The sequence below is a fragment of the Lissotriton vulgaris genome, chromosome 6, assembly GCF_964263255.1.
Source record: "Lissotriton vulgaris chromosome 6, aLisVul1.2, whole genome shotgun sequence".
Classification (NCBI taxonomy): Eukaryota; Metazoa; Chordata; class Amphibia; order Caudata; family Salamandridae; genus Lissotriton; species Lissotriton vulgaris.
This window is the reverse complement of record NC_141694.1, coordinates 1237780388-1237798226: the sequence shown is the minus strand read 5'-3', so window position 1 is coordinate 1237798226 and position 17839 is coordinate 1237780388. Positions and strand designations below refer to the sequence as shown.

The following is a 17839-nucleotide window of genomic DNA, read 5'->3' as shown; positions in this document are numbered from 1 at the left end:
AGGCCCGTCATGTGCACTAGTAATCTGTTGGCCAGAATTTTACTGAGGATCTTGTAGTCCGTCGTCAACATAGACAACGGGCGATACGAGGACAGCGCCGCACCCTCCCTGCCCGGCTTCAAAAGTGGGATCATAAGGGCCTCGCACATAGAGCCCGGGAGTCGGCCCTTCTCCTGCGCCTCATTGTATACCTCGCGCAGCCGCGGAGCAAGATGTTCCAGGTATTTGCCATAAAATTCGATCGGTAGACCGTCAAGGCCCGGGGTCTTGTTTCTAGCCATCTGTTTTATAGCACAACCTATTTCTCCTAGGGAGATGGGCCGCCCTAACTCTTCTGCCTCCGAGTCCTCCACTCGCGGCAACTCTAGCCCGTCCAAGAACTTCTCAAGCTCCTCCGTCCCTCCCGTGTCACCACTCAGATAGAGCCCTTCATAATAAGCTCGGAACTTATTCAGGATCCCGGGTTGGGAGTGGCAAGGCTCCTCCCCTGGCTCCTGGATCCTCATGATCGGCCCTCCCCCCCGGATAGGGTTAGCAAGCCAAGCCAACATCGCCCCCGCCTTATCACCTTCCGCATGCGCCCTCGTCACGTACGCCTTGTGGTCGAAGCTACGCAGCCGCTCCAGCTCCACCGCCAGCCCCTCCCGCGCCCCGCTAAGCCCCTCCTGCAGTTCAGGGTGATTCGGGCGCCTCTTCTCAAGATCCCTCAGCCGAGTCTCAGCCTTGTCCAAGTCATCCAACAGTGTCTTCCGCGCCCCTGCCGTGTGCCCAATACAGTGTCCCCGCACCACCACCTTGAAAGCATCCCATTCAACCGCCCTCGTGGAAGCCGAGCCACTGTTCTCCTCAAAATACCTCTCAATACGTTCACTCAGGGCCTCCCTGAACAACAAGTCGTCCAGGGTGTCAGGTTGCAGGCGCCATGTTGGCACGCAGTTAACAGTCACCATCCATTCCAGAGACATCAACAAGGGGTTGTGGTCCGATATCGTCCTGGCCAAGTATTCCGCCCCTCCCACCGCGGGGAGCACACATTCCGAACAAAGAAACGCATCCAGCCTCACATGTAAATCATGCAGGTGCGAGTGAAAGGAGTAGTCCCTAGTGGTGGGGTGCAACGCCCTCCATGCATCCGTGAGGGCCCAGCTCTCCTGCCATTCTGATCTACGCTTGGCGATCCTATGTGCTGGGGACGCGCGCAGCGGGGGATGGGACCTATCTAGTAGCACATCCTCAACTGAGTTGAAGTCCCCTCCCAAGAGGACCGGCCCTGCCAGATAACCCGCCAATTTGGCCGAGATGTTAGACAAGAAAGCGGGCAGATCTACATTAGGAGCATATACATTACAGAGAGAAATCATCCTGCCTCTCAGCCTTCCTTCCACCGCCACATATCTGCCCTCTGGGTCTATCGACGACTTCGAGACCTGGAAGGGGACCCCCGCCCGTATCCAAATCAATGTCCCCCTCGCAAATGCTGAAAATGTTGTATAGAATAATTGCCCCCTCCAGCGCCTTTGTAGAGCCGCCCCTTCCTGCTTATTGAGGTGCGTCTCCTGCAAAAACGCTATGTGAACCCCCCTACGCTTGAGGTACGCCTGAACCTTATGTCTGCGCGTCATGGATTGCATACCCCGCACGTTCCAGGTCACACATTTCAACGCTCCAGTACTAGCCATTCCCCCCTACACAACCGGACCCCACAGCAAAGAACAGTGTTCGTATAAGTCCCGCGACCACGGCCCCCCCCCCACCCTCTCCAAACAGGAAGCCAAACCCCTCCAACAACTACAACCCCCTGAGCAACCCCAACTGCTCGCAACTCCCACCCCCCCAGGACAGGCCCCCCCGCAACTGGAAGTACCCCCATCCAAACCAACACTCCCGACCACCCCTCAAGGAAAGGTGGTAATATTCGCAGTCCCCACTGCGATGACCTTAGGGGCCAGTAAGGCGCGGCTCAATGCTATAAGACCTCCAACAAATCAGCCCCGCGCGCTCCACCCCACAATCCCCACATTACAGCTCCCCAAAACCTCAATCAATATCTTTCCACTGCTGCGGGTCCATCGCCCCGGTGTCCAACCAGCGAGTCCATTCCGCCATACCAGTTCATCACGCCTCCAGTATCTCTCCCGAGGTCTGCGGCGTCACAATAGGGCCCCGGGCTCCACCAAATTCCGATTGTCCTGTCTCTGAGCCCGTGCCCGGGGCCTCCGAATCCGTACCCTTCCCAGACTGAGTCCTGGCGGCTCTAGATAAGTCCACCACCGCCTGTAGGGCCGCCTGCCTCTCCGCCTCCGTCTGCGACATCGAAGGTTTCCCGGTCCTCTTGCGGTTCCTTCTGATCCGTTGGGACTGCCTGATCGGCTTTTCCACCTTAGCCTCTTCCTCCCTGGCCTTAGCACCGTCCGTTCCTGCCTTATAAGTGTCCCACCAGTCCCATGCGTCCGCGGAAGTCGTGAAGAATAAAGACTTCTCATCCACCACCACTCTTAGCTTGGCAGGAAACAACAGGGAGTACTTGATGCCTTCCTGGCGGAGCTCCCGTTTGAGGGACAGGAAGTTTGCCCGGAGTCGCTGAGTCTCAAACGTGTAGTCCGGGAACATGGTGACTCTGTTGTTTTCCACTTGAAAGGGCCCTGCCTCTCTCGCCCTCTGCAAAAGCCAGTCTCTGTCCCGGTAATGGAGCAACTTGAACACCACCGGGCGAGGAGGAAGGCCCAAGGCTGGCGGACGCGCCGGAACTCTATGTGCCCGCTCCAGGGAGAAGAAGGGGGACAGACCTTCTGGTGCTACCTCCGTCCGCAGCCAGTTATCCAAATAGCCCACCATGTCGTCGCCTTCAATTTTCTCCGGCAGGCCCACTAGGCGTACGTTGTTGCGCCTGTTCCTGTTTTCTGCATCCTCAGCCCTCCTTTCCAGCACCTTCAGACGGTCCATCACGTCGGCCATCTGGGCCTTCACCGTTGCCTGGGCCGGGGCTAAGTCCTTAACCGTGGACTCCACGGATTTCACCCTGTCCTTGAGTTTGTCGTGGTCGGCCTTCAGGAGGCCCAAGCCCGTTGCCACCTGAGCTATATCTTGCTGCAGGGCATCCTTTGTGGTGGCGATGGCTTCCAGGATACGATCCTGCATCCGCTGTAACGCCGCTTGGTCTCTCTCCGCTCCTTCCGCCGCCTCAGTGTCGGTCGCGCCATCTCCCTTCCCCTTCGGCTTCCCCATCTGGGCCGGGGTGGGCGGTGGTCCTCAAGTGTGTACTTGGTCGCCCTCCGAGCGTCGCCGGGCACCGTCCTCCGGCCGGGTTCTCAGGCCCAGAAATGTCACCAAGAAGCAGGAAGCACCGAGCGGTCGTGGCCCGGCCAGCGCCAGTTGCGCCAGAGGTCTGGGGTCCTCGTCTCCGGGTCACTGTCGCACCGTTGTTGCCCCAATCAGGAGACGGTCCTCAACCACCGCCCAAGGGCGCGCCAAAAGTCCATCCGGCACCTGGGGAGAGGCGCGACTCGGCCGCCAACACCTCTAGCGTGTCCGGGAGTGGTCTTCAGTGGGTCTCCGGGCAGATGTCTCCGTCACAAGCTATCCCATGCCCTCGCCGCCATTTTGGGGTCCGCGACTTCTCGGCCGAGTTCAGCTTTCAAAGTTGAGTTACTGCTGTGGGGAGGCTCGGTGTCGTCCTCCGTGGGTCCCGGACCCTCCGCAGTACCGTCCAGTACCGGATAGTGTCCTTTATCTCGGGGTTCAAATGAATTTTCAGGATATTTTCCGGGATCGGGCACGGAGCTCCGAGCTCACGCTGCCTACCTCCTCGGCATCCAAGCCACGCCCCCCCACAAGCAAATACCCATGTGTAGATTTGCTTATGCGAAATCTGTTGCGCTGTAACAAGTTCACTTTCCCATTAACCACTTTCCCCCCAACCCTGGAAGAAGTTTTTCTTTTGCCCTTGTCAGGAGTAAAACACCACTCTTTCTCTGTATGGGGAAATAATAGAGATGAACTGATGAAAACCCGTAAAACAAGCAAGTTAGTAGGTTTGCAAACTATCTCCAGCAGCAGTATGCAGATCTGCGGAAAGGTGGCAAAATAAGGTAATTGTTTGTAGTCAAACCCTACTATGGTATGAGCTCTGGCGTAATCAGAGAGGTTATTATCAGAGCTCTTATATAAAGAGATAATTTGTTGCTGCAATACATGGCACCAAAGAGACAAGTGGATTTCAGTAGAGGGCAAGTAGATTCATGAAGCAACCTGTCCCATGGACAACTAGATCTTTTATTAAATTCCACACCCCTGCCAGGTTATATCAGTTCAGTTTGGTAGTGTAAATGTGTACAATCTTTTCAATGTACAAAAGCCACACTAATTGGCTTTTCCAATGCTTGCTTATAAGGTAGCTAACTACATTTTATAGTGCCTTTCAGAGCAACATCAATAAGCCTATGTGTTGAGCAACTTTATATAGTATTGCTGTTTCAACCATCCTACAGAGTCTCCATTGTCTCCTGGGCCTGTATTATATAGAGGGCGAACTGTGCCTGTATGCACTGTGATGCACGGATAACTGGGTGCACCTTGCACAGACCTAGACAGTGTGCGTTTGCACTTACACCGTGGACTGCGTAATAGTAAGGCGGACTGGCTGTATAAAGCTGCTAGTCTACTTTTCACTGTCCAGGCAACAGTTCAGCCGGCTTTTGAAATGTGGAGGCAGAAATCCCACTGCAGGGCAGGTACAGTCAATGATTGTATCCACCTATAGAGAAATGTCCTTGGGGATCCATAGTTCCACTGTTTTCCTTTGCAAGGGTGGCCTAGTGGGCCTACTGACTATATAGCACACGATGGACCTCCTAAGACCTCTTTGCGGAGGACACTGAGAGAAAGTTTTTCCTCATTTGCATTTGACCACATCCCCATGTGAACGAGGGAACACACGGTCATGACCGCGCAGGTGCAGAATATGCACTGGCATGGTCCATACTACAGAAGGAGCCGCACAAGCATTTGTGGCCCTTTCTATAATACCAAAGTGCTACCAGGGTTGCAGCAGATGCAAATGCCGGTTGCGGGGCACACCCTTGTCATTTTCCAGTGACAGTGCCAAGCCTGGCTCCTCCTTCAGTTGGCTTTGCTGGTGATCCAGCCAACAGAGGCCTACTGGCTACAAAACATCAGAAGGGTCTGTTCCATTGAGGACAGGCCTTCAGACACTGATCTGCCCACAACTGTCATTGAATGCAGCGAAGATGAAATGTAAAATAACCCTTACCTGCAGAGAGAAGATTGCATGAAAGGAATATTGTATTTTTTTTCCTCAAAAACAAAACTCCTTCTTTGCAAATATGTTTTAGAGAAACAAAAACATTTGGGCCTGCCTGTCATGCCACAGTGAGGTGATATATTCACTGTGTGTGTGCCCAACTTGCTGCTGGGAGCACTTTTGATAAAAAGAAAAATCCTTGCCAAATGTAGTGTCCTTCGGGACACAGTCTAGTGTTTTACCAGCCACTCCCACGAGGGCTGGCTCATACTCACACCTCACACCCATCCACCACAGGTGTCACGAGTGACGTGGGCCTGTTAATAAAAGGGCGTGAGCGCTCTGGTTCGTTGCCAGTAATGTGTGCAGTAAATATGTGTCTATGTCACTTATTTATCTAGTATGTGGGCACAAGGCCCACGACTTTACAGCCACAGCAGCACGGGCCACTAACTTTGATAGGCAGGCCACTGCATTGCTGGTGGTGGGACCTCAGCCATGCTTTCGGTCTGATGCCCATACAATAAATAGGGACTATCAACATATCAATCATACATTAAAATACACAAATATCAACTATTAAGCACTGGACCATTATTATGGTATTACTGGAGGTGGACTAGAAAGAATTCCGCAATCGGTGGGAGTGAGTCTCGCCCGATGCCAGTCGAAATATTAATGGTAAGATATTTTATGTGGGAGACAGCGTTTACAACGCAGTCATTACATCGCAGTTCCTTTACAATGCAGTTGTTACAACAACCGTGTTGTTAGAACGCGAAGCCTTTTCACCGCAAGTCATTAAATCGATTTGCTGTAGGGGGCACTCTAGAATAAGGAATGGTATGATTTGCTATTCCAACACCTTCCCTACTGTTGCGCAGGCTGGAGTTGGATTAGTAAATTATACTATCCCTGAGTCCATCGCGCCCCCTACAGCAAGTCGATCTAATGACTTGCGTTGTAAAGGTATAGCATTCCAACAACACAGTCATTGTAACAACAGCATTGTAAAGGAACGCGATGTAACAGCATTTGATGTAACATGCTATATTTAATATATATACGGGTAATAATTTGCATTTTACAGTTTATGTTTAGCTATCTTTGTTTTTATTTTAACCTGCAACCTAATTTGATGGGAACATTCATAAGGAAAACTTTTGTAATGACACTGAAGTGCCTGATTCCAGAAAAAGTAGATACTTCAATTATTTTTTAAGCCTTTTGTAGATTTATCAAATATATAGCACCCATCCACCTAGTAAACATAATGATAAAAAATAGCCATTGACTATGGGCTTCATAATATGACAGACAGATAAAGTTTGTCTGCAGTGTTGGCGCTAGGTAGATACCCAACTGTAATCCTCTTGTCTGCCTACAGGTTGCCTCGTTCTTCTTCATTGGCCTGATGTCCATGATGATTCCGCTGTGCAATGCCTTCGGCAGCCTCATTGCCGTCTGCCTCTTCATGGGACTCTTTGACGGCTGCTTCATCTGCATCATGGCTCCCATTGCCTTTGAGCTGGTGGGTTCTCAGGATGTCTCCCAGGCCATCGGCTTCCTCCTTGGATTCATGTCGATTCCCATGATGGTTGGTCCTCCTGTTGCAGGTAAGGAGATTCGTGGCAGCCATTGCACATTTAATAATTCTTAATGACGATAGATGCCAAGCCGGATCCTAAAAGAAAAACGATGGCAAAATATTATGGGGTAGATATATGAAAAACACATGCGGAGCAGCTTACTGTGCTGCGTGACAGGGAAAGGGCAGGAATGCACCATATTTAACGCAATACAGCTTATTCCTGCCTTTTCCCCTGCAAAAGCGCCTTTTTAGCAGGCTAGCACCAATGCAGGAACCTCAGGAGCCTGTGTTGCATGCAGGATTGTTTTTGTACACCCTCCTGCTCAAAAAGAATCCTGAGAGGCATTTTCCTCTTTTTATGTGTGCTTCAGAATGCAGTACTGCCATTGTGTGACGATTTGCATTTTTTATTTTATTTATTTATTTAGTGTATTTTTGCATTTTTGTATAGAATGCATGTGTACCATGGACATTCAGAGTGCTTCGTAAGAGAACTGAAATTCTTTAGCGGTTGATAGTCGTCTTGAACAAACACTTAACAACAGAGCAGTAGACTAGGGCTAAAACAACAAACATTTAGGAAAGGAATCTAAGGGATGGTTGTACACTCTGGACTGTGTGGTTGTGGTGTTGGCACACACACTAAAAAGCCATGGGCTATCTAAGGAACAATTTGCGCCTTCAAAAAAATTGGTTTGTGCTACTCTATTATCAGTTTGCTAATGTGCTCTCTGATGCTACAAACAAAAATTATTATACTTCATTTTCCATCAGACTTGCCTCGCCCTTGCTTTACCACATTCGAGGACCAACTAACCACAACTGGAGGCTTTCAAATTGGTGCCTAAATCACAGAAACGTAGTATTGCCCATGCAAACAAGTGTGCAGGACCACATTTGCGCAAGTGCATATTGTTCATGATATGGCCCAAGTGTCCAGGTACGTCACCAGGACATAGAGGCGAGTCCAAAAATACATCAAGTTGACACCTCTTGAAAGCTAAAGCACCAAAGTCCACAACAAAAGGTCACTTCATGTGAAGGTAAAAATTGTGTATGAAGGTTTGAACAGACGGAAACTACAAGTGTGTATGGGATAAAAAACATAGTTTTGTGATAGTTGGGAAACTAATAATTTGGGGTTATAATTGAACAGATATTAAGGAGATAGTGTAAAAAAATTACACAATTTAAAATTTCTTATGCATTAAGAACTCCACCATCAGGAACATTTGTTTGCCAGAAGAGACATCAGCTGATGTAAAAGAATATATGACGTTACAACGCATACAATTACAACACATGCTTTTACAACGCAGTCTTTACATCACATTTTTTTAAACTACCATTACAACACATTCCATTACAACACATACCATTACAACGCATACCATTACAACGCATAATATGTTTAGGGCAACAATAGGGTAAGTATTAAATAGTGTAGGAGGAAAAAAATACGTATTGGATAGTATAGGGGTAAAAATTTATATTCCCACTCTGGTGAGTGCAACAGTGCAACTTATGTGTTGTAATGGCATGCATTGTAGTGACATGCGTTGTAATGGCATGCATTGTAGTGACATGCATTGTAATGGCATGCATTGTAATGGCTTGCGATGTAAAGGCAGTTGCATTGTAACAGTTGCGTTGTGAAGGTAGGTCGTTGTAATGACTGCTTTGTAATGGATGTTTCCCTTGTAAAATGGCCCGTTCGGCCATTGTCTCTACCTACGACAGTAGAACATACCCTTTGCCGCCTGGAGAAATAGAACTATGGATCTGAAGTTTTGATTTTTGGAAACGTGGCGCAATTTGTTTTTCTTCAGTAAACACATTGTCAAAGAAACTCAATTATGAAAACCATTGTAACCCTTGGAAGTTGCGCAATTCCAAATTATGCGAACCCGTTTCAAAACTGGGGAAATTCCTATTGGATTCCTTTCATCTACAGCATTATTAACCAACTTTGTTTGGTGAATGAGACGTAGGAGAGTAGGTTATGGAAGTACTTTGGAACAGTAAAATTGACTAAAGCCTAATAAAATGTAAAGGCTAGTTTACAGGCTTGAAGAAAGTTGAGTGTTCTCTCTTCCCCCAATAACTTTTGGGGACAAAGTAGCAAATAGTACCTTTTAAAAGACAATTGGTATAAAAGCTTACCAAAACTTGACAGGGTTTTAAAGAAACTTGGCAATAAGTTTTTAGTTAGCTCACTCTTTCGCCCTTTAGAATCCAAATGTGGATGTTCTTAAGGTCAAAACAACTACAAAACATCAACAAATATGAGTCAGAAATTGTTAGGCTTCCATAGTTTGAAATATTGCTATTGAATTATGTATCAATTAAGAAGGGGATATGACCAATGGGGCAATAGGGAGGATTTGATTACCTGGAGCAGCATCACCCGACGTTTAAAGTATTTATAACTTTTATTTAACAATAGTTAGAGCAGGCTTCTCCAATGAGTAGCTCGCGAGCTACTGGTAGCTCTCCAGCTACCTGTAAGTAGCTCTCCTGTGTGGGATCCAGCATACTACATTAGCTTTGTTTGGTTGAATTAATATATGAATCACAAAATTTAAAGTGTGTATTTGATACAATAATGTGCATATTTTACAAACTTATAAGCTAAAGTTTTGAAAAAATGGTTGAACTTCCCAAATATATCTAAAGCTGATACTTGAGTTCGGCTCTGGGGAGACACGTTACCTTGATCTCACGGACATTGCAGCTATGGCTGTCATGATCCTGTAGAGACATTCCAAATTGATAATGCCTTTTTTGCATTACTACTGGCACCTCTGCCTGATGCGCTGAGGTGATCACTGCTAGACTTATTACATATGAGGGCCACTAATGTAATCTTGTCTGATTTGGTCACTATTACAGCACTAATAATATTAGTAGCTTGGCATGATTTTCATTGACCATAAGTAGCCCACTGCTTAATTTGAGCCAGTGGTATCCGGTGCTCGGCACTGGAACTTAATTGTCAACAACGGCACTTGTGACAGCCTGCCACAAGGTAGCACTGTCTGGCTAATTTAGAGATAACTACAATAACAGTTGAATATTAATGGAATGTACATTTAAAATTACCTGCCACTCAATCCTTTCTCATAGCTTTGTGGGTCTGGAATTGTCTGAATTGTCACACTTGAGTGTGAAGGTTAGTAGTTGTGCTGTTACTATCATTGGCAGCATGGCAGGTGCAATTTGTGGTGCAAGCTGCAGTGGCCTCCTGATGAGAACCGTGAACTTATTAATTTACAAAATAAACACTGCATAGCCCCTATTACCCTATTACAGTAAAGGTTGGAGACCCCTGAGCTAGAGTGACCATCATAGGCAACCCCTGCTGCAGAAAAATCATAAATCATTGAGCTGGACACATCAAATGGGTCTCTGAAATGCTATCAAGATACAAGGCTTCAGAGAAATAGTCTCCGCTTCCTGATTGGCGATCTGGGTGAGCTAAGAGAACCACGTTGGACCTGGCTTCAACTTGGTTGTTTAACGCTAAGAAGGAGAGATCATAGCCTAGCAAGTAATTGAGCAGGGCGACAAAGGTGAAGGCCTCAAGGTATACTGGAAGACCGTATTGATTGAGAAAAGCCTCAGAGGAGGACGGATATCGAGCACACTTATTCAGAATGCCAGTCCAATGACATTTCAGAGACAGGGACCAGACCTAAAAAATGTGCCTGAAAATCTGGGACACTCAGAGACCCGGGTGTTTGAGTGCTTGAGAGGAGATGCCGATAAAGATAGAAACATTCCAGTCAATACACACACAGAGGCTGGGATGGGAGGAAAAGCTACAGATGCCCCACAACCAACACATGCGCTCATGGCTAGAGAACATCAAAGAGAGGGTGACTGCAGTAGTAAAGACTGAAGAGCCACCCTACACAGATTATTAGTATACATAAAAAACAGCACTCTGTTCAACTCTCTAAAAGTGCAACACTAGGAGAGGCTTAAACTGCCAGTACTGCTGGGGATTAACCAGAATAGCAAGAGTTCAACAAGATAAGGGCAAAAAACACAAGAGGTAGCGGCACAGTTCAGCACAGAGTAAAAGAAAGAAAGAATAGGCTCAATACTTCAATACCCTCCCCATAGGAGTTTACCAGATAACTTCAGGTCAGCAAGGAGGTAATTTCCCTCTCCTGGGCTTTTCTTTTAGAAATCATTGCTTTCCACTGTGTTAGTTCAATGGGTTCAGCTGAAATTAACCAACTACAGCTCCCAGAATGCACCTAGTTGTTAATGAAAAGTCCAACAATGGAAGATGGTGTCCCTTTTGTTAATGATGTAATCTGGTAACTTTACCCTCATGGAAGTGGCACTAGTCATTACATTGGCTCTAGACGGTTCCTTCTTGGGTTTTAGCAAAGTGCTAGTGTGTCAGGGAAAATCAGGAGGAGAAGTTGAGTTGATCACCAAGGAAGCCATAGATTTCTTCCAAAAAAGATGTGGAATGCATTCATGCAGAACTCAAAAAAAGAGAATGATGTGATCTAAAACAGGGAAATGAGACTGGAAAATACAATGGAAGAACATGTGGAACTACATAATGCCACACAGAAGCACATGGACAAAGTAGAAATACATCCAAGCACCCAAAAATCATGAGAACTTAAAAATAGATAAAGGAGGATTAACATAAGGAATTGCAAAGTCCAAATTTGATCTCACACAGAAGACATCAAAAGCTTTGCGCAGGAGTTACTACATTCATCATTGGATCAAACCGGTTTTCCTTCAGCCCTGCTTATCTGCGTTCACAACCCAACCAACATCAAGAATGCTTCAGATGTCACTCAGAGGACATCCTTGAGGGAGATAGCGCACAATTAAAAAAGGGTGTGAATGATTGCTCATTACATTTAAAAAGTTGTTTCAGGTATAGAGGACAAATTTCACTTGGGTTCACTTTGCTCAGCTAAGACTAATCTCTGGACATTTCAGAAGACCCAGTGAAGGGAGCTGGATCAGCAGCAGAATGATGACACCTGATTACAACCAAGGGCGTATTTAAGCCCTGCTTAGCCAGCTTAAGCGGAGATGACTGAGACAGTTTAGTTTGATTTACGGCCCTTCTTAATACTGTCTAGGTTGTTGCGGGCGGCGGTTGTGGTCCAAGCAGGTTTACAGGCGGGGAGTCGCATCGGAGCAAATTGACCGAGCGTGAAGGTTTTCCCCCCACCGCCAGCCCATGATGTTCGACAATGAACTTTAAAAAAAATTTTGTCTCCCTTAATGAGGCGAGACTTCTTGGAGATTCATCCATCTTAGGAACCTTTACAGTAATCAGGTTGTATTAGTTTTAAAAAAAAATGTTTTCCTTTTCTACACCTTAGGCTAGGACACCTTAGTGAGTGCCCACCAAGGAGTATGAATGAGTGTTTTGGTCCTGACGAATGCTGAGCTGACTTTGGGCTCCTTAGCAGAAACATGTTGACCATCTTTGTTTACTTGTCACTTTTGTGAGGACTTATTGGTTCAAGCTAACTCAACCAATCACCAGTCCATTGTTTTTTCACTGTTTTTAATACAGTTAGAGCTACCTTCTCAATAAAATTATTGTTTGATGAGTAGCCCACACTCTTTTTAAAGCACTTTTCCAATCACCATTTCAGTTTCTTTTCCAACTCTTATGGACCCAATGAAGACAACTGGCTACCGACTTTTTCTGTTGGTGCCTGAGGGTCCTTTTTCTACACTAAGCACGTGCACCCTATCTCTTTACTAAATTTCAGAATTCTTAGCCGGTGTAAATTTCTACTCTGTCTATTTGCACAAACTGGTTTTGTGTTTCATCCTTTGCTGTTTATTTCCATTTATTTTGACACTCTTATGTTGATTGCAATACATTTATTTGGAAGGGGTAAAAGAGTGGTCCTAATAAAACCCTTTCTCTCCTGTTGTTTCATTTGAAGAATAAATAAATACAACTGTGAGATGTTAAAAAAAGGTTTTAACATGGTGACATAATGGAAGAGAAATGTTTTGAAAATAAATGAAAAAATACATTAGAGGCAAATACAAGAAAAGAAAGAAGGAAAATTAAAAGGAAGTAGGGTGGAATGTAGATAGGAAAAGGGAAAAATGGGAGGCAGAAGAAAAGGATAAAACTTGGAAAAAGGGGCAGTACAAAGAAGAAAGAAAAGAAACAAAAATAATAAGTGGTCGAGATTGTCCCAGCAGCTTTGAAAGTACCGCTGAATATAAGCTAAGCAAGTTGTCCTCCCCGAAGCAGGGCAAACTCAGAAAAGAAATTTGTGCTTACAACACCAACAAGCATTTGCAATGAAATAGGACTTGCATTAACGCAAGACCTATTGCATTGCATCACGGACAGCGGGGGAGCAAGGACAACTGGAGTGGGGGTGGGGGAAGAGGTGAGAAGGGGGCAAGAAGGGATGGACAAAGTAGTGCTCACAGTCTAAATAACACTACCGTACCATGTAACACTCGAAGTAAAGCGGCCAGTAGCCATGGAAGGGTACAAATGACGACATGGCCATAATAAGGAGGGACTAACAAGCCTCGTAATCAATCAGAAGGCAGCATTTTCGAAAGACAATGAAACAAGCCAATTAAAAACATGGGCGGAGAGTGGGCGGAGCTTCCACTGCATACTGCATTACTGCATGCCTGGCAGAGCATGCTCGCTCCCGCTATAGGCTCGACCTAAAAATGGAAGGAGAGAAAGAAAGGAAAGCAGAAAATAGAATTTAAAAATGCAAACTAGAAATGAGAGACGGGTGGTAGGGAGGTGGAAGGGAAAAAAATAAAGAATCAGCAAAAGAAGGAATTCAAGAAGAAAGAGGGGTAAGAGAAGGGGCAAAACAGGGACAGGGGGATGATAAGAAAGAAATGAACAAGAATGTGAGAATGGGACAAAGGGGAGGAAAGACGGAAAGCAGGAAGGAAAATTAAACATGAATTTAAAGAAGGACTGAAAGCTCAACAAAATTGAAAGAAGAATGGACAGAACAAAAGAAAGATGGAAAAATGGAATGAGAGGAGAATGACGAGGGACAAAGGAAAGAAATAGAATGTGGGAAAGAAAGATGAAGAGAAAAAAGGAAAGAATAAATCAAAGAAAGTCAATACTAGTAAATGTGCATTCTTTTCAAATCATGCTGAAAAATGCATCATTCTGAAAAGTTTTCCTCTGGGGAACAATAGCCACTTTCTCTATAATAGAATGGGTTGGGATTTCTCACTTTGCTAGAACATTTCATTCATGTAGCTCAAAGCGGAGGGTATTTTTTTTTCTAGCTACTCCCTTGATTGAAACTACTTCAGACAAAGCATGCACAATTTACTGACAATTATTTATAGGAGGTGTTCTAGATCAGCTAGGCTAAATGTGAGGGACAAGAGAAAATCTGAGAAATGTTGGACGTGTTCTGGGGACAGAGGATAGCTTAATAGATGTTCTAAGATAAAGCTTGAAAGTTAGCAGTTTCTGGTTCTAGGTGTTGGAAATGGCTCTCTGCAGGGATCTCTTGATGTCCCAAGAGATGACAACACTACCCTAGTTGCTTACTTTGGAAGTGATGTGAATCACAGCACCAATTACTGCTCACTCAGATTTTTGGTATATCTTAGATTTGGAAACGATTCGCCATACACTTGTAGATGACAGACCAGGGTTCGAAAGGTTGTACACCAAATCGGAGAGGAGAATTTTGCATTGCTTCTAAACTAAATACTGACTTCCACTGATTGAACTCACATAATCACAAAATATATTTAGTCCTCCAAAAATGTGACTGATTTCCACAATACATCAATGGAATTTTAAGACTTTCACTTTGCAACAGGTAAACGAATTGCTGGTCCTACCTGACGGACATTTGTAGAACAAAGAGTGGATTCGGTACATTGGACCAGTAACAATGGCTACAATAGAATTTAAAGATAACTTTAAAAGGGTGACTGATGTATCTGCCATATTAACCCGGTAAAGCAATTTGTGAGAGTTTCCAACCCCATATGCTTGAGTTGCCAGTTCATAAAAGCCCATTGTTAGGTGTTTTTTTAAGCTTCCAACTAACAGGGTTCTCATAATAAAGTTAACAGAAGGATAACTGCAAGTGCACCCCCTACCCCATTAAAGGTTTTGGGGTGTTGAACTGCATCAATTTAGAAGATAATCTGCCCAGGGCTCACTGGATGACTAAGAGCAGGAGGCTTTGTATAGACATGGAAATCAGCGATGGTGTTTGTGATGCCTGTGATCCCCGACATCTCAGATATGCTTGGCTTTTGCAATTACAAACTAAGACTGTAAAGGATGAAGGATGTAGCCTTTACGGGTAGAGCGGTTGACTTCGAAGCTGGGGAACTGAGTTTGAGTTTCAGCAACAACGCTCACATCCTGTGATTCTGGGCAAATCACTTAATCTCCCTGTGCGTAACAAAAACAAATGAATGTGTCCTTGTGTAACGCAACTGGTGCTCATGTAAAGCGCTCTGATACCTGATATCTTTGGGTCTAGTTCGCGCTATATAAAACTAAAACAAAAAAGGCTGCAACAAGCCAAAGAAAGGGACTGTTGTAACCCAGGACTAGTTTTAGCAATTGTTTGTTGCCTTTCCGTTGGTTTGCCATGTGGAGTTAAGAATAGTAAATCTGTACTTCCCTACATGCACTTACCTTTCGATATTTCCTCGATAATCTGGCCTCGATATTATTGTACCACGATATTCTGGGTGTTGATTTTCATTCATATCCCCCTTTTATGTATATGATAGTAACAACCATATTGGCTATCTTAATAACTGCTCGATATTGAGAATTTCTGCAATAGATGCAGGAAGAAAGGTAATTGTGGTAGAGTATGGCTAATTTCGTTTTCAGGGGAAAGGATGATGTTACATTGGGTTTAATCCCATCATAGTTTTGGGGATAGAGGCATATTGATAAAATACAAGTCCATGTTGTGGTTCATTTTTGTGCATGATTTATTATACTACGTGTACCCCTTGTTCAGAAATTATTGGAAGGAGGAAAAGTGCTACCCACTAACATTTGGCTCGGGGTTTACACTGGTACAAAATATATATTCTAGGATGCGCGATCCTATCTTGGGTTGGCTGCACCAGTAAGACATGGGGATCAGAGTAGCTCCAGAGCTGATAGACATATCTTTGCTGCCAATTCAGGTAGAAATAAATATTTTTCAGGAAGACCTTGTGTAAATGTGATTAAAAATATATATTTTGAGCATTTACACGAAAAATGCACTGACCTTTTAGCAAGAAGTTGGCAAAGTAAATAGATTTTGAACATAGCTCACTGTTAAAGTGGTGGCAATTAATGGAAAGCATCAGATGAGGAATAGTCCTCTGTTCTTCAGAGGAAAGCTCAGGAGATTCTTAAAGATCTTTGTGCACAAGACATTATAGAATCCATTGAGCCTGTATCTAGTGTCACCTCAGTAGTCTTTCTCTCAAAAGCTCGGGTGACTTAGGCCTATATATTGATTTCGGCAGTGTGAATAGTGTAATTTGAAAGGATTGTCTCCCTCAATGGACATGTATGAAATGACTAGACTCTGTGATGTAAATCTATTTTCATCTTTCAACCTAGCAAATACATCCCTTCAGATCAGGGGTCAAAACATCTGATAGCCTTTATGACCCCTGAAGCATGTTCCAGTACAAATCCCATTCTTGATAATGGTGTGCCTGTGTTTCAACTAATCATGGAAGAGACTCTGAAGTAGTGACTGGATCTGCCACCTTTCAAGACGACAGATTGACCAGACACAGCACAATAGAGACCTTGAAAGGGCCCTTCAGGCACTGTCCGTTAATAGTTCAACTCTAAAGCATCTGTAATTGTGTTGAATACTTAGGCCATACTATCTTCAAATGAAGGTTTCAAACCTAAGTTGTCTCGCATCAAAGCCATGTTGGAACTTCGTGACCCCATTTCATAACGACAATTGACATCCTTTTTATATGGCCGGGATGCCCGCCACCCTCTCCCAACACCAATTCCCCAAGGGGAGGAGACAGACACAGGTTTGAGTTTTTGGAAGGCGGGGGGGAGTTTCCCCCCCGGCCGTATTTATTAAAATATGAAACAAACTTTAAAACATTAAATTAAAACGTTTCATGAATTATGTACAATTTTACTTTCATTACATTTTTGATGAAGACATGTTCTTTGGCTAACCTTAACAGATCTCTAATACAAAGGTTTCCTAGCCGAGTCTAGCATCCTGAAAATGCATACATTCTAAATTAGGGCCAACGGCAAGATCTTAACCGGTGTCAGATCCCTACTACCAAACTCCCGCCCTCACGGTGTGAGTGGCGCCTGCGCAGAGGACTTTACCCTTGTTGCCAACTGTAACTTTCCTTGTCGTGGGGGCCCCCTTTCACTCGACGCCATCTTAAAGGTCGTCCGAGTTCCCGTGTGAGGTATCTGTAAGAAGGGCAGCGTGGACTCCCCCCCTTCCCCACACTCTCTTCCGCCGGAGCGGATATCCGGTCCCCGGGAAATTCGTAGGAGGGGCATCTAGCCATCTCCCCCCTGGGAGGGGCCTATGGCCGTCTCCCCCTAGGCGACCCATCCGTAGTGGGTGGCGCCTCCCTGTGGGAGGGGCCAATGGCCGCCTCCCCCCGGGCGCTCCCATCCATTCTGGGTGGCGCCCCCCCTAGGGACCTTGAAATTACTGCTCACCGATCATGACCTTATCGCCCGACCAAAAAATAAATACAACAGTTGTTTTACCTACTAAGGAAGAAAAAATTTGCCTAATCTGAAACAGCTTGACGATTCATCAACTTTTCATTTCTACAAAGGGAAAAATGTCCTAAAGCACAAGACAATTTCATTATGTGATACACTCCTTTACTTTTCTACAAAGGAAAAAAGGCCTATACACATTTACTCAATCCAAGGCATACATGAATGCTGAAAAACGTGACTGCAGCTCTTTAATACAATCGGA

At 45.2% G+C, this 17839-nt stretch overlaps 1 protein-coding gene across 1 annotated transcript in view; it reads left to right on the top strand.

Moving 5' to 3' along the window:
- The window catches only part of SLC16A10 (solute carrier family 16 member 10), a 436189-nt gene that overhangs the window by 391041 nt on the left and 27309 nt on the right, over nucleotides 1–17839 (top strand). The window contains exon 5 of the mRNA XM_086927337.1: nucleotides 6648–6876. Coding sequence (XP_086783463.1) covers nucleotides 6648–6876 — 229 coding nt within the window. The remainder of the gene's footprint in view (nucleotides 1–6647; nucleotides 6877–17839) is intronic.